The following is a 21,315-nucleotide window of genomic DNA, read 5'->3' as shown; positions in this document are numbered from 1 at the left end:
TGAACTAGCAGATGAAGACCTCTCTCTCTCTCTCTCTCTCTCTGCCTCTGTCTCTCTGTAACTCTGCTTTCAAATAAATAAGTAAATATTTAAAAAGTGAATGTCCTTGCAAATTTCAAGGTAGAAAACACACAAATATATACATGTGTATGCAAGCATATAACATATTTCTGTATATGAAAATGTATAACATATTTCTTAAACTGACCACTTAATTTTGCTATAGTCAATCCCTCAATTAGAATAATAAACTTACTTTGTGTTTCTATATAGTTTCCTAAATGGCTACAGAAATTCTATTAAACAATCTCCAAGACTTATCTCTGACAGTCTTTTATTCATTATTATATAAGAAAGTTGAAAATATTTCCTTAGAAAAAAATTACTTAACATGTTATTGAAGTTTTAAAAACACTTTTCATTGATTAAATATTTAACATGTTTTACTGAACGTAAATTGGAAAATATGAAGAAATTACACAGACCCTGCTACTGAATCTTGCTTTAGTAAGCTATATTAGGTGGCTATTTTTAACGCCTTCCTAGCTAATCTCTGAAATTTTGGTATCTTGAAATGTAGCCATAACAGTTACCATAGTTACCTAAAATTTTTTAAGGCTACACTAATGGGAGAAGAGGAGGAAATACAGGAGTTGTGTATGATTGAGAATAGGTAATTCTATTAAAATCTTTTTAAAATGAGAGCTTTTCTGTTTCAGCCCTGCTAACAATAAAATGTTGGTGAACCACAGCATTTGTTTCAGGCACTGCCAGGCAGATTTTTCCTTAGACTAAACACAAGGCCAAAATTTTCAAATTCTTGTCTCCTACTCTAATACTATAAATCACAACTTTACTGAATCTGACAAAACATTTCTTTCATTTTCAATAACACTGCATACATATTTGCTTACAAAATGCTTTTAAAATATAGGCACGGGGATGAAGCATTAAGCAGGAAACAAATTCTTACTCTTACGGCATCATACTGTACATAATATCCTGAAGACCTATGAAAACCAAATTTTCTCCCTAAATCACAGTAGAATAACAATGATTAGATTTCAAGACAGTGTGATATGCAGAAGAGTTAGGAAAGGATGCATACTTGGTGATTTTCAAGCTTAAATGTTTCAAAGGCATCATAACTCTTTTTGTAAAGGTAGGTTTGACTGGGAAAAGAAGGTGATTCACAAGGAACAAATACAACCTAAGTTTACCAAAGAGAACAGGAAGGGTATATAACGGATGGTGGCTTAGCCTTAAAATAAGGCATTAAAGCTTAAATGTGGTATTTCCCTTATAATAAGAGATCAGATTGCTGTATTTCCCTGCTACCCCAGGAGTACAAGCTGAATATCAAGAAAAAGAAACTGTAGGATTTTTACTTCTACATAGACGGAGTAAGAATCTTTAAGCTCTAAATCACTCTGCCAGGTAATTTTAGAACTGCAGCAAATATAGCAGAGGTACAAAAATAGTGATCAAGATATTATAATCTATATAGAACCGAAATATTTTAAATTTTAAAAAAACTTACTTTTCAACTATTTCTTTCAGCAGGGAATAAATCTAAAATCTACAGGTACTTTGCTTCTCTTCATCACTTCAAGTTTTATTTTGTTCCAATAACAAAGTCATTTAAGAAAAAAGCTTAACTACAAATAGCTTGAACAGTTGCCTAACTATCAAGTTAAAGTGCTTTCCAAATGCCAGTTCTTGTTACATAAGCGATAAAAATTTCACGACCATTCACATTAAACAAATTAGTAATAAATTGATTAGCCTTCTTAGAATAACACACAGAATGACCTGGGAATTCACTGCACAGAAAATATCTTCTTATATTCAACAAGTAAATTGAAGATCTCTAACACAGATAATTGTATCTATAAACATTCACTACTTCATCTAATTTTTAAAATTTTGTTTCCCTATGAATAAATTCACTTGAATTCAATAAATTTATTTCATACTAAAACATAGGAAGACATATCAAAAAAGCAACCATTTTTAGAGAAAGAGCTGTGGTTGATTTCCTTTACTTACCAACTTATTAAGACTACCATTGATTTCTTAATGCCAGTATGCATTTTATTGAAAAACAGTATTCATCCTACTACTCAACCTGCCAGCCCATGCGACTGCCATTTGCCAAACCTGTGATTCCAGTGGCCGAGAGAGAGCAGCAGTTCAGAACATTCACATTTAGTGCGTGTAGATGACCTGTTATCTTTGACCAGCTCAAATTCTTTTTATAGCACCGAATGCAACTCATGGTCAAAGAATAAACTTCAAAACTAAGTATGCTATTAAACTCGCATGCGTACCCAAAGTTAACATCCTTCGATAGGCAGCATGGCTGTCCTATAGCAAAAGTGCTTAGGAAACAAAGAGCCTGAAGATCTGTAAAAAGTAGACATCTGTACTTTATAACTATTATTTATAATCTATTGAAACTTTGCTCTAACTTCGTTAGGCAACAAACTGCCTGAATGTCAAACCTCTGGGCTCTGTAAAGGGCAGATAGATATGTTTTATAGCTATGCATAATCTATTAGTTTTTTTAAAGGACTATGGAAGAAACAATAGGAAACTACAGTACAAATGACCTATATTTTCAGAAAAATGAAGTGATTATGGGTACCTTTTGTTACATAAGCATGTATTTATACACTAAAAGAAGCACAGCTTTAAATATATGCATACTAATTATTTAAATTTGTGACTTTAAACAGGTGATATGGAGAGATGTTTTGATATATCTGATTCTTGCAGAAATTATGCCAAATCATCTTAACTCACCAGCTATCTTTGCATGAGTCACTAAAGGAAAATGGAAGAATATTAATACATTTTTTTTTGACAGGCAGAGTTAGACAGTGAGAGAGAGAGAGACAGGGAGAAAGGTCTTCCTTCCATTGGTTCACCCCCCAAATGGCTGCTACAGCCAGCGCGCTGCACTGATCCGAAGGCAGGAGCCAGGTGCTTCCTCCTGGTCTCCCATGGGGTGCAGGGCCCAAGCACTTGGGCCATCCTCCACTGCACTCCCGGGCCATAGCGGAGAGCTGGACTGGAAGAGGAGCAACCGGGACAGAATCCGGTGCCCCGACTGGGACTAGAACCCGGTGTGCCGGCGCCGCAGGCGGAGAATTAGCCTAGTGAGCTGCGGCGCCAGTCAATACATTTGTATTAACTTTTTAAAACATCCTCCCATAGTCACAAATATCCAGTAATATAAGGAATTTATTGACAACAAATAAGAAAAAAAATCAGAAATTTACATGTAAGTTTTAAAATAAGGAAAATATAGAATGGCATACTATATTTATTATATAAAATTCATAAACTTCTAGTCTACTTACATCTGTTACCTGTAAATATCTATCTGGAAGTTGATGATATATCTAGGTTGAAAAATAATGATTGTGGAGAACTCAAATACACAGGATATATAAAGTTGAGAGTCTGGCAATGTACATATAGAAAAATAATTTTAAATATATGAGGGTACTTCAAAAGGTTCACGGAAAATATAATTAAAACATAAATTTAGGCCAGCGCCATGGCTCAATAGGCTAATCCTCCACCTTGTGGCGCCAGCACACCGGGTTCTAGTCCCGGTCAGGGCGCCGGATTCTGTCCCGGTTGCCCCTCTTCCAGGCCAGCTCTCTGCTGTGGCCAGGGAGTGCAGTGGAGGATGGCCCAAGTCCTTGGGTCCTGCACTCCATGGAAGACCGGGATAAGCACTTGGCTCCTGCCTTCGGATCAGTGCAGTGCGCCAGCCGCAGCACGCTGGCCGCGGCGGCCATTGGAGGTGAACCAATGGCAAAGGAAGACCTTTCTCTCTGTCTCTCTCTCACTGTCCACTCTGCCTGTCAAAAAATATAAATAAATAAATAAATAAATTTGATTTAGTCTAAACATTTTCTAAGTTCTTTATTTTTTTCATAATACGCTTTTTGAAGAACCCCAACCTGGAATTTAATGTGCTTATTGCCTGAGATCTATTGCAAGAACTGACATCTCTAAGCAAAATTCCTCCACTGCTCCACCCTACTTAAATGTAATTATGATTATTCATGGAGTTACACGTGGAAATTGATGGAAAAATAATACTTTATCTGGTTATTCAAGAATCTATACACATCCCTGGCTATTAAATTGGAAATGCATCTATAAGATGGATTAATATCTATGGCTACACAATCCTAAAGATTTAAAGTGGAAATTCAAGGAATTAGGGCTATCTGCCTATCTCTTGGTTATTAATAAAAACACTAATACAGACACATGGAAAGCTATTATTTTAGTTAATAAACAAAATAAGAAATCACAAGAGTGATACCTAAATGCATTGGAGATGGTCTTTATAAATTAAGAATCAAATGTCTAGGTTTATTTCAGCCTGAAGTCACTATCCCATCCTTGCCTGCTTGTTAGGCTACTGGAAATTTGGGGACTCACCAGTACAAAGCTGTATGCATAAATTGCTGCACAATGGTGGAGTATAAAAAATTTGTCACCAATTATTTTCCAATATAAAATGAGGATCAACAAATCTGTAAGAAGGAAAAATAAATACCATATTACATGAGAAGAAAGCTGCATTGTTCTTCAAGTGCATTTAACTTTCTCTTGACAATTTATCACGGTCTACTCTGAGGCCACAGCACCTGGCTCACCCCTCAGCTGGTCTGATTGCTCACTTTATCTTAAAATACCTGCTCCTCTGTCCCTGAAAATCCCCTCTGCTGTGGCTTCTCCAGGACCAGGGCCAAGTTGTGGGCATTTTGATACCTTCAGAATTCAGTACAGGACCCAGGATAAAGTGTGTCACATAACATCAGAGCCCAGGATAAAGTGTGCAACATAACATCTGTTGAAAGTTTAAATAACTTGTTTCCAGGGTTAAAGATAACGACAATATGACTTAATAAAACAAAGTTTAAAATAAGCTTAAATTACTGATTTTTGTCACTAAAATAATTCAAGAAAAGATGATGGTATAAAAGGTACAAAATGATCAACTCATATTTATAAATGAATACAACAAATTTATTTTTAAAATCAAAATTTTTAATTAAACATTAATTCAAAACAGTAAAATCACCAAGCACTAGGATTATTAAAAAGATATGCACAAAGCTCAAGACATGAATTTACTTCAAAGGCTCTAAATCTAAACACCATGACTCAGAAAATAATTTGCTTATCTTAACAACATAAAATCTGCTCAAAATGTTAACATAACTGTTTTCTTTACCAAATGGTTATGCAAGAAGTGATATAGAAACACATTGTTTTCACAGAGGTAGATCAGAGGAAGATTCAGGTTTTGTGGGATCAGACTTTAGATAATGTAAGGATTTTCTTTTGTAAAACTAAAAATTATGACTACAAAACTAGGGATGAATATTTAGAAAAGCATCAAATTACATATTTTATAAAGAAAACAAATACCACAAACACACAAATCAAGAAAAGTAATATAATTAATAGTGATTACTAGAAATTAACTGCCTGATACACCTCTGCGAAGACATTTATCCTCCCTACATAATTTGGCTGTATGATCCTTGGTACCCAATTTATACGATAATGATTTCGCAATACAGGAGAATAGAAAGAATTCACTTGCCGTTCAGTTTGCTTTAGAAAAGTTTGTTTCAGTTCGTAACTCTTGTTGGTAAATTGTTTTGGATTGATATCTATTTGGAAACAGCTTAATCATGTTTTTTGTTTTTTTTTTTTTTAAGATTCATTTATTTATTTGAAAGGTAGATTTACAGAGAGGCAGAGGCAGAGAGAAAGAGGTATTCCGTCCACTGTTTCACTCCCCAAATAGCTGGAGCTGGGCCCATCTGAAGCCAGAAGCTTCTTCGGGGTCTCCCACGTGGATGCAGGAGCTCAAGTACTTGGGCCATCTTCTACTGCTTTCCCAGGCCATAGTAGAAAGATGGAATTAGAAGTGGAGCAGCCAGGACTGGAATCAGCACCCATATGGAATGCTGTCACTGCAGGTGGTGGCTTTACCAGCTATGTCACAGCGCTGGCCCAAATTTTTTTGTTCTTTTTGGGATTTTTTTAATGTAAGATTTCCTGGGAAGTGACTATTCTCTGAATTGACAATACTCACTAGCCAGGACCTGTAAAATGTTATGAATTCTGTTATCCTAGTCAGTGACATTTTGTGTCAAATTAGCAAATCTTTAATATATTCATGATTCACCTTCTTTTAATTGGTTCATCAAATTATCCAATAGCCTAGTCATTATTTCTATTCAAAGTTTATCTCTTCCTCTAAATAAGTTACTGTGTTTTGGTAGAATCCATTTTTTGTTGTCGTTACACCTCACTTCTTGATGACAGAAAATTTTCTACTGAGTTCATCACTTACCTTTATGACTTTTGTTTCATATTTTATCACTTTTTTTATTTTCTTTCATCTATTTAATAAGGTTAAAAATAAAGACAGGGAAAAAAAATAAAGACAGGGTTTCGTATGTAAATGTATCAGGGATCTGTTATTTCTCTCTTGTTTTATTAAGACAATCCAAAAACATATCTTCCGATGGCTATTAAAATAGCAATATTCTCAGCTTTCCCTTTGCTTCATGAAAAAAAAAAAAAAGGCCGCTCCAATCCCACTCCAATCTCACTTAACTAGTAAAGCACACTTCAAGGAACTTTGTAAGTGAGGATTACTAAGGCTTCAACTTCATTAGCTTCCAGTAACTACAGTGGAGATTCTTTAGGCCAAAGACCTGCAACACCAGCATCCCATATGAAGGCGGAGTCAAGTTCTGGCTTCTCCACTTCAAATCCAGCTCCCTGCTAACATGCCTGTGAAAACAGCAGAAGATGGCCAAGTGCTTGGGCTGCTGCTACCCTAGTGGGACACCCAGATGGAGTTCGGGGCCCTAGCATGGCCTGGCCCAGCTCTGGCTGTTGCAGCCACTTGGGAAGTAAACCAAAAGATGGAAGATCCTCTCTCTGTCTCCCCCTCTCTCTGTTACTCTGCCTTTCAAATAAATAAGATAAATGTTTGTTTTTTCAAATGTCGGGGCCAGTGTTGTAGCATAGCAGGTATCCCATATGGACACTGGTTTGAGTATCAACTGCTCTACTTCTGATCCAGCTCCCCGCTAATGCACCTGGGAAAGCAGTAGATGACCTAAGTACTGGAGACCCTGCATCCACATGGGAGATAAGGAGGAAGCTCCTTGTTCCCGGCTTTGGTCTGGCCCAGCTCCAGCTGTTGTGGCCATCTAGGGAGTGAATTAGTGGGTGGAAGACCTCTCTGTCTCTCCCTCTCACTCTCTCTGCAATCTCTGTCTTTCAGGTAAATAAAATAAATCTTTTTTTAAAAAAAGTCCATGCCTTGATTGTTAGAGGCCCTACACAGCAACTCTGATCTTTAGTAAGAACCAGAATGGCAACAAGAAAGTATATTTCATGTTCTAACTTTATCATGGTAATTTATGGATCTGTATGGATCCTAAAAGTTATCTTTCAAATAAACAAACCAAAAGCAGGTGACTATGTATTCTTTGCATAATTCCATGAGTATTGGGGGTATAAAATAGACCTGAATAACATACCACATACCAGACATGAGGTAGCCTGAAGCAATAGCAATATTCACCTTCACAAGTGATGGATCACCCCTATAAATGTTAAAAAAAAAAATCACCTTCATAAGCACATGGCTTATAAAAGACTACTGCTTTTTTCTTCTAATGAAATTTAAATGTGATGAAAATACTTTCTATAAATTCTGGAATGATACACTATCAGTTTTAAACTTAGACTATAAAACACACAATAACAATTGAACAGACCTGTCCTGTGGGAGTGGTACTGGCAGCTATAGGCTGTCCCCAGAATAAACCGAACCAGCAGCCCCAACCCCCATATCAAAGCAATCTAGTCCTCCTGTCCACAATGAGTTGTTTTCATCATGAGATCTTGGGCAGCTCCTACCTTCCATGAAGTTTACTTGAGATCCAAGCCAGTTTCCAAAGTGTGCTGGATGATAAATGAGCAACTCTTGGACTCTCAGCAAGGCTAAAATCCTCCAAAACACCCTAAGCCAACCCAGGTCAACCTCCCTAACATTAGCGACAGACTTCCTGAGGGCTGCCAAGAGAACCCAATGCATTTCCTGAACCCAAGACTGCAGAACTGCAGAGCCAGGGGCTCCTCCTAGGGTTTGCTATGTTTCATGTTGGGAGGCAGCTCCCACAAACCAGTGGCATTTACAGTGGGCTTGGAAGACACCTAAGGGCCCACTGTGGTTGATGCTCCAAAGAGATTATGTTGCCTAAGGAATGCCTCACTCTCCAATTCCACAAGCCCTCTTAAAACTGTCAATGCACAGAATATTGTGTTGGCCATGAGAATACTTCTAACTACGTAAACAGTTTCTTATACATATTATCTAAAAGTTTCACTTAAATGGCTTTACCAAAAGATAATAAGATTTATAAATGTGTTCTCACATTTGCCTACAAGAGGACTCTAATGGAACTCTAGATGCTGGCTTGTTGTGGTGGTTATTGATGATGCTTTCTTTATTCTAAATCAGGCTCAACTACCTCAATATATCATCTAGCCCACCTCTGATTTTGAGGAAGCATAGTACAGGTTGAATATCCTCTATAGGAAATTTTTGGGACCAGAAGTGTTAGAGGTTTTTGATTTTTTTCAGATCTTGGAATATCTGCATATATGAAACGACATTATCTTGGTGTTAGGACCCAAGTCTCAAACAAAATCCATTTATGTTTCCTATATAGAAAGCCTGAATTCTAAATAATATTTTTAAAAAATTGATGTCTGAAACAAAATTTCATGGTGTAGAATTTTCCATTTGTGGCATCAAGTCAGCACGCAAAAAGCTACATTTTGGATTTTCAGAGTAGAGATGCTCAATCTATATTATCAACATCATTCTACTGAGAACTAGAGGGATTTGCCTATTATCACTCAACTAGGAAATGCTCAGAATAGGACAGTTCTACTCTGTTTCAATCCCTTGACATATCAAGATGCTACACTTTTGCTCTATTAGTGTTCTTTGTGCCAAGAAACAAATCCAAATTATCAATTTTATATCCGACTTACAATGTAAACTGTGAAATTAACACAAAATGAAACTCAAAACAGCTAAACTACAAATGGAAAGATTCACAGATTCTGATTTGCAAATAATGACCAGAAAATTGATATAGAATAAATCATGGTATAAAAGAAAATGCAAAATACTGAAAATCATATTTACTTAAGGTTTGATATGGCAAAAAATGACCAATAAATCAAATCTATTTCCTAAAATTTACTTCTGCAAAGAACTGCTTCTGCTGAAAATCCTGTTAAAAAATAAAAATGAATTTTTGAAAAAATAAAAGCTAAAAATTATTTAAGTAGATGATACAAAAATCTGCTCAAAGAATTAAATTTCCTAAATTGGTTTACTTTGTAAAATCTTCCCCACAGAAATGTTATAAATATCAGTACAACTCTAATGGAAAAATGTCCTATTTATGGAGAAAAACAATATGCTTACAATCAGATGGTAGTAGTCAAAAGCCATGGTTAACTTTCGCTACCCACCCCCACCAAACCTCTACCTCCACACAGAGCCCAGAACTAAAACATCTCAATGCAGAGCTTTCTCAAAATGCACTTCTTCTCTCCAACTAAGCTGAACTAAACCTTCTCATATAATGCCAGGAAATACACCTTGCAAAATTTCTGCCTCTATAATGACTTTTAAATCTTTCTAAAAGAATCGTCTTACAAATTGTCATTTTTCTGCCAGATATAGTTGTTATTAGTGCTTCAAATTTTCATGGTCATCTATAATTCTCATCTCATCTCTCTGAGGTCAAACTATGGGTCAACCACAAATTCAAAAACAAAATCTTAAGTAGATATTATTCCAGTTGACCATTTCATTTTTGCTCAGAACAGCAGTTAGAATAACTTGGCTATACTGACTAATGCAGTATAAATGTTACATCATGATTTCTCCTTGTTTTAGATAGCAATTACAATGCTAAGGCAAAATGGTCATTACCATTTGTATTCAAATATAAAATAAATCATTTTAATGCACTTTAAATCTGAACACAAGCTAAAATAAATACTAAATAAATCTAAACACAAGCATTTTAATAAAGCATGCATCATCAGTGCATTTTCTGTTTTAAAGTGATGTTCTTATTAATAATTAATAGCAAAACATAAATCAAATTGACTAGCTTGGAAAGAGACAGCTTACCAAAGTGGATCAGCCTGAGTAGCTTCATCGAAAAAGAAAATGTATAGGCCAAAAATCCCAACCACCAAAGAATGGCATGTAGATACTATCCTGAAATAAAGCAAAATACATACAAAGATTTTAGAGTCTTTGCAATAAGCTTTAACTCATTCTGGTAAGACATTTAACATTCCGGACAAATTATAGCTTGAAGCATTTAAATACAGCGCTGGAATACATCTGAGAGTATAATACAAAATTGCCATTTAGAAAGCCAAGGCCACAAATTTACTTTTGAAATGAATAACAAGGAGGATGTCAAGGTCTGCAACTTCCAGTGAGAACTGGCAAGCCCCTTGTTGGTGAGCGGTTCTAAAGCAGAAGCATTCAATGCAGTAGACAGAGCTCTGGGCAGACAGATGGCAACCGGTAAGGCCACCACCCTGCACACTGCTCTGAGCTCACTACATCATGGCAGGGTTTCCTGCTCCAGTCAGCTGGGAACAACATTCAAATATACCAGCCTTAGCAAACTCCACAGCCTTAAAACAATCAGAGTGAATCAGGATATGACGATTACGTTGGATACTGCAGTTTCAAGTGTACATTTATATGCATTATTGCACTTGATTCTTGTAACAGATTTGTGACAAGGGTAACAATTATTAATTTTTAACCATTCTTTTTTTTTAAACAAAACACTTATTTATTTATTTGAGAGGCAGAGTTACAGAGAGGGAGAAACAGAGAGGTCTTTCATCTGCTGGTTCACCCCACAAATGGTTGCAACAGCAGAAGCTAGGCCAATCTGAAGCCAAGAGCCAGGAGTTTTTTCTGGGTCTCCTAAGAGGATGCAGGGACTCAAGCACTGGACCATCCTCCACTGCTTTCCCAGGTGCATTAGCAACGTCCTGGGTCGGAAGTGGAGTAGCCATGATGCTGGCACCACACGCAGAGGTTGAATCTACTATGCCTCAGCACTGGCCCCTTTATCATTCTTAATCAAGTTTTTTTTTTTTTTTTTGACAGGCAGAGTGGACAGTGAGAGAGAGAGAGACAGGGAGAAAGGTCTTCCTTTTCTGTTGGTTCACCCCACAATGGCCCCTGCGGCCGGCGCGCTGCGGCTGGGGCACCGCGCTGATCAGAAGCCAGGAGCCAGGTGCTTCTCCTGGTCTCCCATGGGGTGCAGGACCCAAGCACTTGGGCCATCCTCCACTGCACTCCAGGGCCACAGCAGAGAGCTGGCCTGGAAGAGGAGCAACCGGGACAGAATCCGGCACCCCGACCGGGACTAGAACCCGGTGTGCCGGCGCCGCAGGCGGAGGATTAGCCTATTGGGCCGCAGCAACGGCCAAGCAAGCATTTCTAAAAAGAAAAATTAAGGACTACGAATTTATACAGAAGTTCTGTTTTTAAAAGAAACACCCAACTGGTGAAAGTGAAAGTTCACAAGATGTATGTTGTGTTTTCTTTTATAGAAAGCACAAGGTATAGAAGATAAAAAGCCAGTTTCTATGAACATAATGAACATATCTCCTACTAATGTAATGCCTTGGCCAGTACTCAACCTGTATGAAATGCCACTAAAAGAACTATACCCAAGTGGGTGTTCAGTCTAGCTGTTAAGACACCCTCCTGCCACATCAGGGTAACTGGGTTTAATGCTCAGCTTTGGTTCTGACTCATCTGGCTGCTAACACAGACTGGAAGGCAATTATGATGGTTTCAACTAGTTCCTGCTGCCTACATGGGAGACCCCGAGTGAGTTCCTGGTTCCCAGCTTCAGCCTCACCCAATCCCAGCTGTTGCAGGTATTTGGGGCGTGAACCAGCAGGTGGGAGTGCTCTCGCTTGCTTGTGCTCTCTCTCTCTCTCTCTTCTCAAAAAAATACATAAAATTTAAAATAGAGAACTATACTGTATGGTGTATATTTATCCACACAATGAAGTTTTTTTAACCCCAAAATTTTAAATTTCTGACAGCTTTATTGAGAAGCTTACAAGTTCCAGTCTTCTTTTTCCCCTTCGTTAGGATAAAAGATAAAAGGAGTAGCACAGTTTTTTTCTCTACAAATTATTAGTGTTTGATAAATTTCTCTCTATGATATGCTCCAAATACTTAAAAATAATTGAAATATATCAACCAACATCAAGCTTGATAGACAACTTCACTGTAACATAAAAAAATCAATCTACTTGACCTAACAAGTGATGTATTCCTACACTGATACTTTGTGCTAAAACAAATCATATTGTAAATGCATAGAGATACTCAGTAAATGAAAGGCATTGACAAAGAATTCTTTGTCAATGATCAAAGGATCATTCTGAGGTGTGAATAATTAACTGAAAGTATATGGTTTACACAACTGGAAATTTCATACCATTTGAGCATATAGCAGCTTAGAATTATAAATACCCTGATATCAAATAAAACACTACATCTTAATCAGACCCACATATTTCTGTTGCTAGTCAAAAATTCTATAAAAGGAAAAAACATAATCTCTTTCATTAACTTGTTTTAGTGTTTAGTAGCCATAAATCATAAAGTTCCCTGTAGGAAAAAAAATTCTTATTCCTGACACTCAGGCCTCAAGTTCCCTTCTCTGCTGAAATGTTAACTAGTAAATGGGAAGCATTATCAGCCTTCAGATGATAGAAATGGCATAGACTTAGAGAAAACTTGGATGCTGCTAGGCCCAGGTAAACAGCTCCCTTTCCAATGAGCAGGAAAAGCAAACATCCTATACTCCTGCACTACTCTGTATAAAAATCTATACTTTCAGACACCTGTTAGTAAAAATTTCCCAGTTTATTGTTTAAAAATCAGACTCCTGGCAAAGCAAAATGCAGGTTCTTTAACACAAAAAGGAAATATGAAAATGTTACCAAGGGGCAGGCATTGTGGCACAGCAGGTTAAGCCACTACTGGCAACTCCCACATTCCATGTTGGAGTGCCAGTTCCAGTCCCAGCTAGTCCTTTCAAATCCAGTTTCCTAATGGCCCGGGAAGCAGTGATTATGGCTCAGCTATTTGAGTCCCTGCCAACCAAGTGGAAAACCCAGAGGGAGTTCCTGGCTCCTGATTTCAGCCTGGCCAAGCCCTGGCTGTTGTGGGCATGTGGAAAGTGAACCAGTGGATGGAAGATCTCGTTCTCTCACTCTCTTTTTCCCTACTCCCTCTCTGTCTCTGTCATTCTACCTTTCAAATAAATAAGTAGATATTTGTGAAAAATGCTACCAAATATATTTCAATATTTGTCAAAGATTAAGGGTTAAAAAGAAATGTTTGTGTTTATGAAGAGATGGTACTTTTGGAAGAGCAATTTAAGGTTACTGATTTAATCAATCATAAGTTTGTGAATGTTGCCCAAAAAAGAGTTAAATTTTGAAGAAATAGACTTAACAATTAGTACTATTTCAGTACAACAGGACTTTCTATGCCACTAGTAAGCAACTGGATATAAATTACAATTTTTAAATTATAAAATATACACAATACCTGTATGTATGCTTTCATAATAAGCAACAAGTACAGCTTCTCACTTATAATTAACTATAATCTCTCATGTGTGTATTTTTCTAGTAATTTTTTCTCCTGATCTTTCCCAACTAGATGGTTTAGATGAAGCATTGTTCAGAGACATTCCTGATCTAGAAGAACTGTTGAGTGCTGTATTGACTTGCACGTCTCCAGGCTCAGGAACAGCCTAACTTTGTCCTTTTTTGCACTCCACCTCGAAGCTTAAATCCTGTGTAAACCAAGCTGAGGTCAGAAGCCCGAGTCATTCAAGAGAGAAAGTAGCATTTGAATAACTAAAGAAATCTTATATAATTCCAGACTCCTTTTTCAAATGGGAACTCAATTTCCAAGATGGCAATTTCCTGTATCACAGAATGGTAGTGATAAGACTGAATAATATGAAATATTTTTCAATTTCATCATTTTATTTTTACATCTCACTCTTTATCTGGCTTGCATCTACCTAAGATTCAATGCCTTTACCTATCCTAACCAAAGTGAAAAGGAAATAAAAAGAACTCAAAACTTAATCAGAGAATGTAATGCCCACCCTCTTTGCTTTCAGCATTCCATCTATCTTCACATTAGAAAGGGTTTTTAAAAATAATGCTATCTCTTTTACACTGCATTTGAATAATGTTTTTGTGCTAGTTTTAAAACAAAGGAATCTACCTCTTATATTTTGAAAATGTGGAGAAATAATTCTTGCCTTTTGGATGAAAAAAACTGTAGTATTGTGAACCTAACATAGCAGCACAAAAGAAAACAACTAAAGACTTGTTCATAATCTGAATTACAAAAATGGATGCTGCCATATAATTTGGCTCCAAGATAGACAGCAGGTTTTAGGTCAAATATGACCATTCTCAGGGCCACTACTTGTAATGCCTGGATCCCACATTAGAATGTCAGTTCAAGTCCTGACTGCCCCACTTTGAATCCAAATTTCTGCTTATGTGCCCAGAAAAGCTGCAAATGATGGCCCATGTGGGAAACAGGGATGGAGTTCCTGGCTCCTGTCTATGATCTGGCCCATATCTGGCTGTTGTTATGGCTGCTTGGGGAGTGAACCAGAGGATGGAAGATGTCGATCTCTCTCACTCCCTCTGCTTGTTGTTCTCCCTCTGTTGCTCTGCTTTGCAAGTGAATAAATGAATACATCTTCTTAAAAAATGACTATTCTCAAATAAGACACTGGCAGAAGTCTTTGAATTTTAAAAGATTTCAGTTAAAAGCATGCAATTTTAGAGACTTGCTGAGTGTCCTCTACAGTTAGCATTAGCTTCAACTAAACAACAACAAAAACAATGAACACGGCTGCGGTGATGTTTGGGCCCGTGATATGCTCTACAGCAAGTGATCAGAGTCATCAGTCACACTGTTTGAAACCTGTGAGGATAACGAACTGCACACACCTAGAGAGATCTAATTTTTTTTCCACTCATTTTTTGTTAAAAAAAAAAAAATCTAAAGAGCAATTTGTAGGGGCTGGCGCTGTGGTGTAGCAGGTAAAGCCACTGCCTGCTGTGCCAGCATCCCAAGTGGGTGCCGGTTCCAAACCCGCTGCTCCACTTCCGATCCAGCTCTCTGCTACGGCTGGGAAAGCAGTAGAAGATGGCCCAAATCCTTGGGCCCCTGCACCTGTGCGGGAAACCTGGAAGAAGCTCCTGGCTCCTGGCTTCAGATCGGCTCAGCTCCGGCCACTGTAGCCAACTGGGGAGTGAACCAGCAGATGGAAGACCAATCTCTCTCTCTGTCTCTCTCTCTCTCTCTCTGCCTCTCCTTCTCTCCCTCTCTATAACTCTGCCTTTCAAATAAATAAACAAATCTTTTTTTAAAAAAAGAGCAATTTGTACTTTGGAATTATATAACAGAAGAATCAATTCTGGAGGACTCCTAATGGGAGACTGCTGATTGTGTACTATGTCCCTCGGGTGTGAGAAGTTAACTGCCCTGGTCTAGGTAAGCCAGCCAACACTATACACAAATTACTCACACAACTCCAAAAGATCATTTCTTCTCTTATCACTCCCAAAGGATATACTTTTATCAGAAATATTTCAGACAACAGTGCAAAATAGCACTCTCCCACAGTCAGCCCAAGGCTATTTAACTTGCCACGTTTTCCTGGAAAGATGTTTCCCAGTATCTTTCTTTTTTTATTTATTTTTTACAGAAAGCTTTTATTTAATAAATATAAATTTATTAAATAAGTACAACTTATTAAATAGTACAACTTTTGGATTATAGCAGTTCTTATCCCCATACCCACCCTCCCACCCCCACTCCTGTCCCACCTCCTACTCCCTCTCCCATCCCATTCCTCATTAAGATTCATTTTTAATTATCTTTATAAACAGAAGATCAACTCTATACTAAGTAAAGATTTCAACAGTTTGCAGCCACACAGACACATAAAGTATAAAGTACTGTTTGTAGACTAGTTTTACCATTAATTCAGTTAAGGATAGAGGTCCTACATGAGGAGCAAGTGCACAGTGACTCCTGTTGTTGATTTAACAACTGACACTCTTATTTATGACGTCAGTGATCACCCAAGGCTCTTGTCATAAGCTGCCAAGGCTATGAAAGCCTCTTGAGTCCACAAATGTTTTTGTATGAGTTCTACCTACTTGTCTTTCCTTTGATTCCTAACGTCAAATCAAACATCTGACCTTGAGTTTTGATAGGTCCAAATGAAGGACTTTTTGAAATATTCTAAATAATTTTACGGCAAAACAAGTTTTTCTTAAATTAGTCCATTACATGTTCATATGCTTTACCTTGAGTTCCATTCAATCTTCTTTTCGAAGCTGAGACTATTAAAACCTGGAGAAACTTTTGCTGAAAACCAGTAACTTACAAAGTGGAAAAGAAGCTGAAAGACGAAAAAGCTGGTGCAAATAATGCTGATGGTCCACTTGTGGTTGGTATCCATATTTCTTCAACCTGTTCAGAAAAATAATGACCATAAATTCCTGTCCCATAATAAACCTGGCTTTTTTATGTTAAAGATAATGTACTTGTATTTTTAGTAACTTTTTAAATTTAGCACAAATGTAACTCAAAGAAAAAAATTTTAGCCCTATGTGTGTTTCTGTGCCTTTAATGTCTATTTGTCATTTATTTTATGTTTGCACTTAAAAAAGAAACCTATTATCTTAAAGAGTTCTATATTATAAATTTCAAAAGATTTTTTAACAGCATGATATTAAAAATTATCTAAGTCTTAGAATTTACTGTTGGGAAATTTTTTTTTTAACTTTTATTTAATGAATATAAATTTCCAAAGTATAGCTTATGGGTTACAATGGCTTCCCCCCTCCCATAACTTCCCTCCCGCCCGCAACCCTCCCCTTTCCCGCTCCCTTTCCCCTTCCATTCATGTAAAGATTCATTTTCAATTCTCTTTGTATACAGAAGATCAGTTTAGTATATATTAGGTAAAGATTTCAACATTTTGCCCATATAGCAACATAAAGTGAAAAAACTACCATTGGATTACTAATTATAGCATTAAATAGCAATGTACAGCACATTAAAGACAGAGATCCTACATAATTTTTTTTTCAAATTAATTAATTTTCTATGCCATTTCCATTTTAACACCATGTTGTTGTTTTTTTTCATTTCCAATTCTCTTTATATACAGAAGATCACTTCAGTATATAATTAGTAAAGACCTCATCAGTTTGTGCCCACACAGAAACGCAAAGTATAAAAATACTGTTTCAGTACTAGTTATAGCATCACTTGGCTTTAGACGACACATTAGGGACAGATCCCACATGGGGTGTAAGTACACAGTGACTCCTGTTGCTGATTTAACAATTTGACACTCCTGTTCATGGCGTCAGTAATCTCCCTAGGCTCTAGTCATGAGTTGCCAGGGCTATGGAAGCCTTTAGAGTTCGCTGACTTTGATCTTATTCCGATAGGGTCATAGTCAAAGTGGAAGTTCTCTCCTCCCTTCGGAGAAGGGTACCTCCTTCTTTGATGGCCCCGTTCTTTCCACTGGGATCTCACTCACAGAGATCACTCTTTTAGGTCTTTTTTTTTTTTTTTTCCATGATATCTTGGCTTTCCATGCCTGCTATACTCTCATGGGCTCTTCAGCCAGATCTGAATGCCTTGAGGGCTGATTCTGAGGCCAGAGTGTTGTTTAGGACATCTGCCATCCTATGAGTCTGCTGTGTATCCCACTTCCCATGTTGGATCTTTCTCTCCCTTTTTGATTCTATCAGTTAGTATTAGCAGATACTTGTCTTGTTTGTGTGATCTCTTTGACTCTTAGACCTATCAGAGCTATCAATTGTGAGCTGAAATTGATCACTTGGACTAGTGCGATGGCATTGGTACATGCCATCTTGATGGGATTGTGTTGGAATCCCCTGGCACATTTCTAACTCCACCATTTGCGGCCAGTCCGATTGAGCATGTTCCAAATTGTACATCTCCTCCCTCTCTTTTTCCACTCTTAGATTTAACAGGGATCACTTTTCAGTTAAAATTTAAACACCTAAGAATAATTGTGTGTTAATTACTGAGTTCAACCAATAGTACTAGAACAACAACAACAACAACAAATACTAAAAAGGATAAAGTATTACATTGTACATCTAAAGTCAGGACAGGAGCTGATCAGTTCATTGTTGCTTATAGTGTCCATTTCACTTAACAGGTTTCCCCTTTGGTGCTCAGTTGTCACCGATCAGGGAAAACAAATGATATTTGTTGGGAAATTTTAAGTACCATAACTGAAAGTATTCTCTCAAAATATTTTTAATTATATTTAAGACAAATCACCTGATTTCTCCATGCCTCAGCTTCTTTATCTATTAAGAGTTGCTTAACTGAGCCAAAAATCAGAGCACAACACTGCCTGCAATCACAAAACAAAAAATTACATAATAAAAACTGTACAGAGATAGAAAAAACATTTAACGCCACCTACAATGCTGGCATCCCATATGGGTGCTAGTGCAGGTCCAGGCTGCTCCACTTCCAATTCAGCTCTCTGGTAATGTGCCTGGGAAAGCAGTGGAAGATGACTCAGGTACTTGAGCCCCTCCCACCCCCATGATAGACCTAGAAGAAGCTCCTGGCTCCTGGTTTTGGCCTGGTCCAGTCCTGGCAGTTGAAGCCACCAAGCAAGTGAACCAGAGAAAAGATCTCCCTCTCTGTCTCAACCTCTCGCTCTGTAACTCTGACTTTCAAGTAAATAAATAAAAGTCTTAAAATTTTTTTAAAGAAATTAAAAATGTCAGAAGGATAACAGAGTGTTATAAAAGAGCTTATCACTGTTACTGCTGAAATTAGGATTTAACTTTTTTAAAAAAGTCAGAAATTGTACATGTCCTTGGACCATAACGCTTCCATGGCTCTAAATCTCATTTGCAAAAAGAGAGAGAGAGAGAGAGAGAGAGAGATAAAAGAAAGAATAGTAAAAAAAAAAAAATGATTTTTATACTAGAGCTTCAGGTCTTATGCACAATTAGATAGAATAATATGCACACAATAATTATGTACAATTATATGTACACACACCTAAAAATGTCTTCTATCTCATTTGGGCCCCTAAAAATCTTTGGAACATGCAGGCCACAAAAAGACATGAAAGCATTTGCTTACACACAGAAAATAGAGCCTTTCTACGGCTCTGTCTTTGACAGAGCCGATCCTCAGATGAAAAGAAAATGAATCAATACCCATTTCCAGCTGCCTAATGGGAAGAGACAAAGTCACCTATGAAGCTAATCTGCTTGAGAAAAAACAGCCATCCAGTGACCAGCAATAACTCCACTCCACTCCCTCCCAACCAGGGAATCCTAACAAGAATCAGTCTCCCGTCAGCCCCTTCCAACAGAACTCACATGTCTGTAATGAATTCTCCCTTCATTCTTTTATTTTTCTAGTGTGTGTGCTTGGTAAAATTATTGATATTACAATTCTTGTCTGTGAGAGACTCCATTAACCTTACTGCTCATTTCCTTTTTTAAAAAAAATTCAACATGTATTTATTGGGTATTAAAAAAGTTTAAATTGTGTCCTTGAGGTTTAATATTAATCAAATAGTACATACAAGTCAGTTTGAGACATAAATTAAACATTATAGTTTGCTAAGTGAGATGTAAAGGAGAAAATGTTTTTTCTAAGATGAAAGCAACTAGGGCTGTGAAGGCCAGGTGGACAGATAATTGAAGAAAATGGAGGGAGGGATCAGAAAGTAGTGAGACCCCAATCCTAAATGTGAGCACAGCTGGCTCTCAGAGCGTGAGAATGCTCCCTGCTGGCCCAGAGCAGTGGACGGGCATGGGAGGCTCACAGACTTCGGTTAAAATTCAGCATCTACGATGAGCAATTCTGCCCTGAATGTTTGTTGAAAAGTGTCATAAAACTTATTTATGTCATACAACATCATCCATTTGACAAACTGTTCATTTAACTAATACATTAAAGAGCACTCGAACAGTTCCCCATTAAGCAACTTATTACTCACAAATCTAGGTTTATTACTAAGCCTTTGTTAGGCTGGATGAATATTTTATATTTTCAACAGGCTTGTTCTCAGTTTAGTCTTTGGGGTGGATGTTCAAAGTCTCCCTTTGCTAAAATGTTTCATTCAAAACTAAATAAAGAGCTCCATATATTCGAGCTTTGGTTTCTATTAAGGGCTTGACAGACAGAACCTAATTAAATTGTTCTGCTCCCAGCTTTGCTTCTTAATAAGCAGCTGCTCGCTTAATCAGTCATGCCAAATCCAGGACCTGAGCTACAGATTTTTTAGAAATTTCCCCAGAAAAATCAAGCCTTTTGGTAGGAAGCAATTGCCCCAGTTCACTTCACGTGCTTGACTCAGGCCAGAAAATGGTAACAATGGGTAAAACCAAATGGTGCTCATTGCTAACACCGATAAAAGCCCTTGCAAGTTTGGGGATGATTAAGTCCTGGGATACACAGTGAAAGTGGGAAACCATTAGACCTACTTCATACACCCCTGCATACACGTGGCTAGTAGCTGGCAGAAGGCTGGGAAGCTGGCTGTCCTAGAAAAGAACAAGCAGCTGAATATTTCTGGGGCAATTTCCAAGTGTCTAGACATGAACTCTACAATATAATTAGTCCTAATTCACAGGAATTGTGGGCCCCAAAGAAGCTCATCCAGACACCTGCTGAATTCAGCGATGTCTATACTCTTCCTCCAACATGATTCACAGAAATGGTAGTTGAACTTGGTTTCTTAGTAGGAAGACAACGAAAAGCTCTCAAGCGCACCTCTCAACCATCAGCTATGAAAGCCCTTCTCTTCCAGCTGGACTCACGGAGACAGGGCCCTGGAAATGGCTCAGCCAGGGCGGATGCAGTGTTCACTGCACCAGTGTTTATCCAACATCTGTCACTCGCCTACCACTATGCCAGGCACTGTGCTGGCGCTCACAACGCAAAATGGGAGAAATGCTTACAGTAAGAGAAGCAAAGAAAGCAGTCATCGCCATATAGAATGGGAAGGTCAGGGTGCTAAG

General features: G+C 37.6%; 1 protein-coding gene across 5 annotated transcripts in view; it reads right to left on the bottom strand.

Moving 5' to 3' along the window:
* The window catches only part of TLCD4 (TLC domain containing 4), a 101,644-nt gene that overhangs the window by 23,191 nt on the left and 57,138 nt on the right, over window positions 1-21,315 (bottom strand). For 4 of the 5 annotated variants that reach the window (XM_062191792.1, XM_062191791.1, XM_062191787.1 and 1 more), the window contains exons 2-5: window positions 16,576-16,741; window positions 10,289-10,378; window positions 7,612-7,670; window positions 4,468-4,562 (exon numbers count right to left, since the gene is read on the bottom strand). In XM_062191792.1, coding sequence (XP_062047776.1) covers window positions 4,468-4,562; window positions 7,612-7,670; window positions 10,289-10,378; window positions 16,576-16,730 — 399 coding nt within the window. In that variant the 5' untranslated portion in view covers window positions 16,731-16,741. Of the gene's footprint in view, window positions 1-4,467; window positions 4,563-7,611; window positions 7,671-10,288; window positions 10,379-16,575; window positions 16,742-18,598; window positions 18,675-21,315 lie in introns of all 5 variants that reach the window. The other variant, XM_062191788.1, reaches the window with a different exon arrangement.

This window comes from Lepus europaeus, chromosome 5 (assembly GCF_033115175.1).
Source record: "Lepus europaeus isolate LE1 chromosome 5, mLepTim1.pri, whole genome shotgun sequence".
Lineage (NCBI taxonomy): Eukaryota > Metazoa > Chordata > Mammalia > Lagomorpha > Leporidae > Lepus > Lepus europaeus.
The sequence above is the reverse complement of the archived record's forward strand: the minus strand, read 5'-3'. Positions and strand labels throughout refer to the sequence as shown.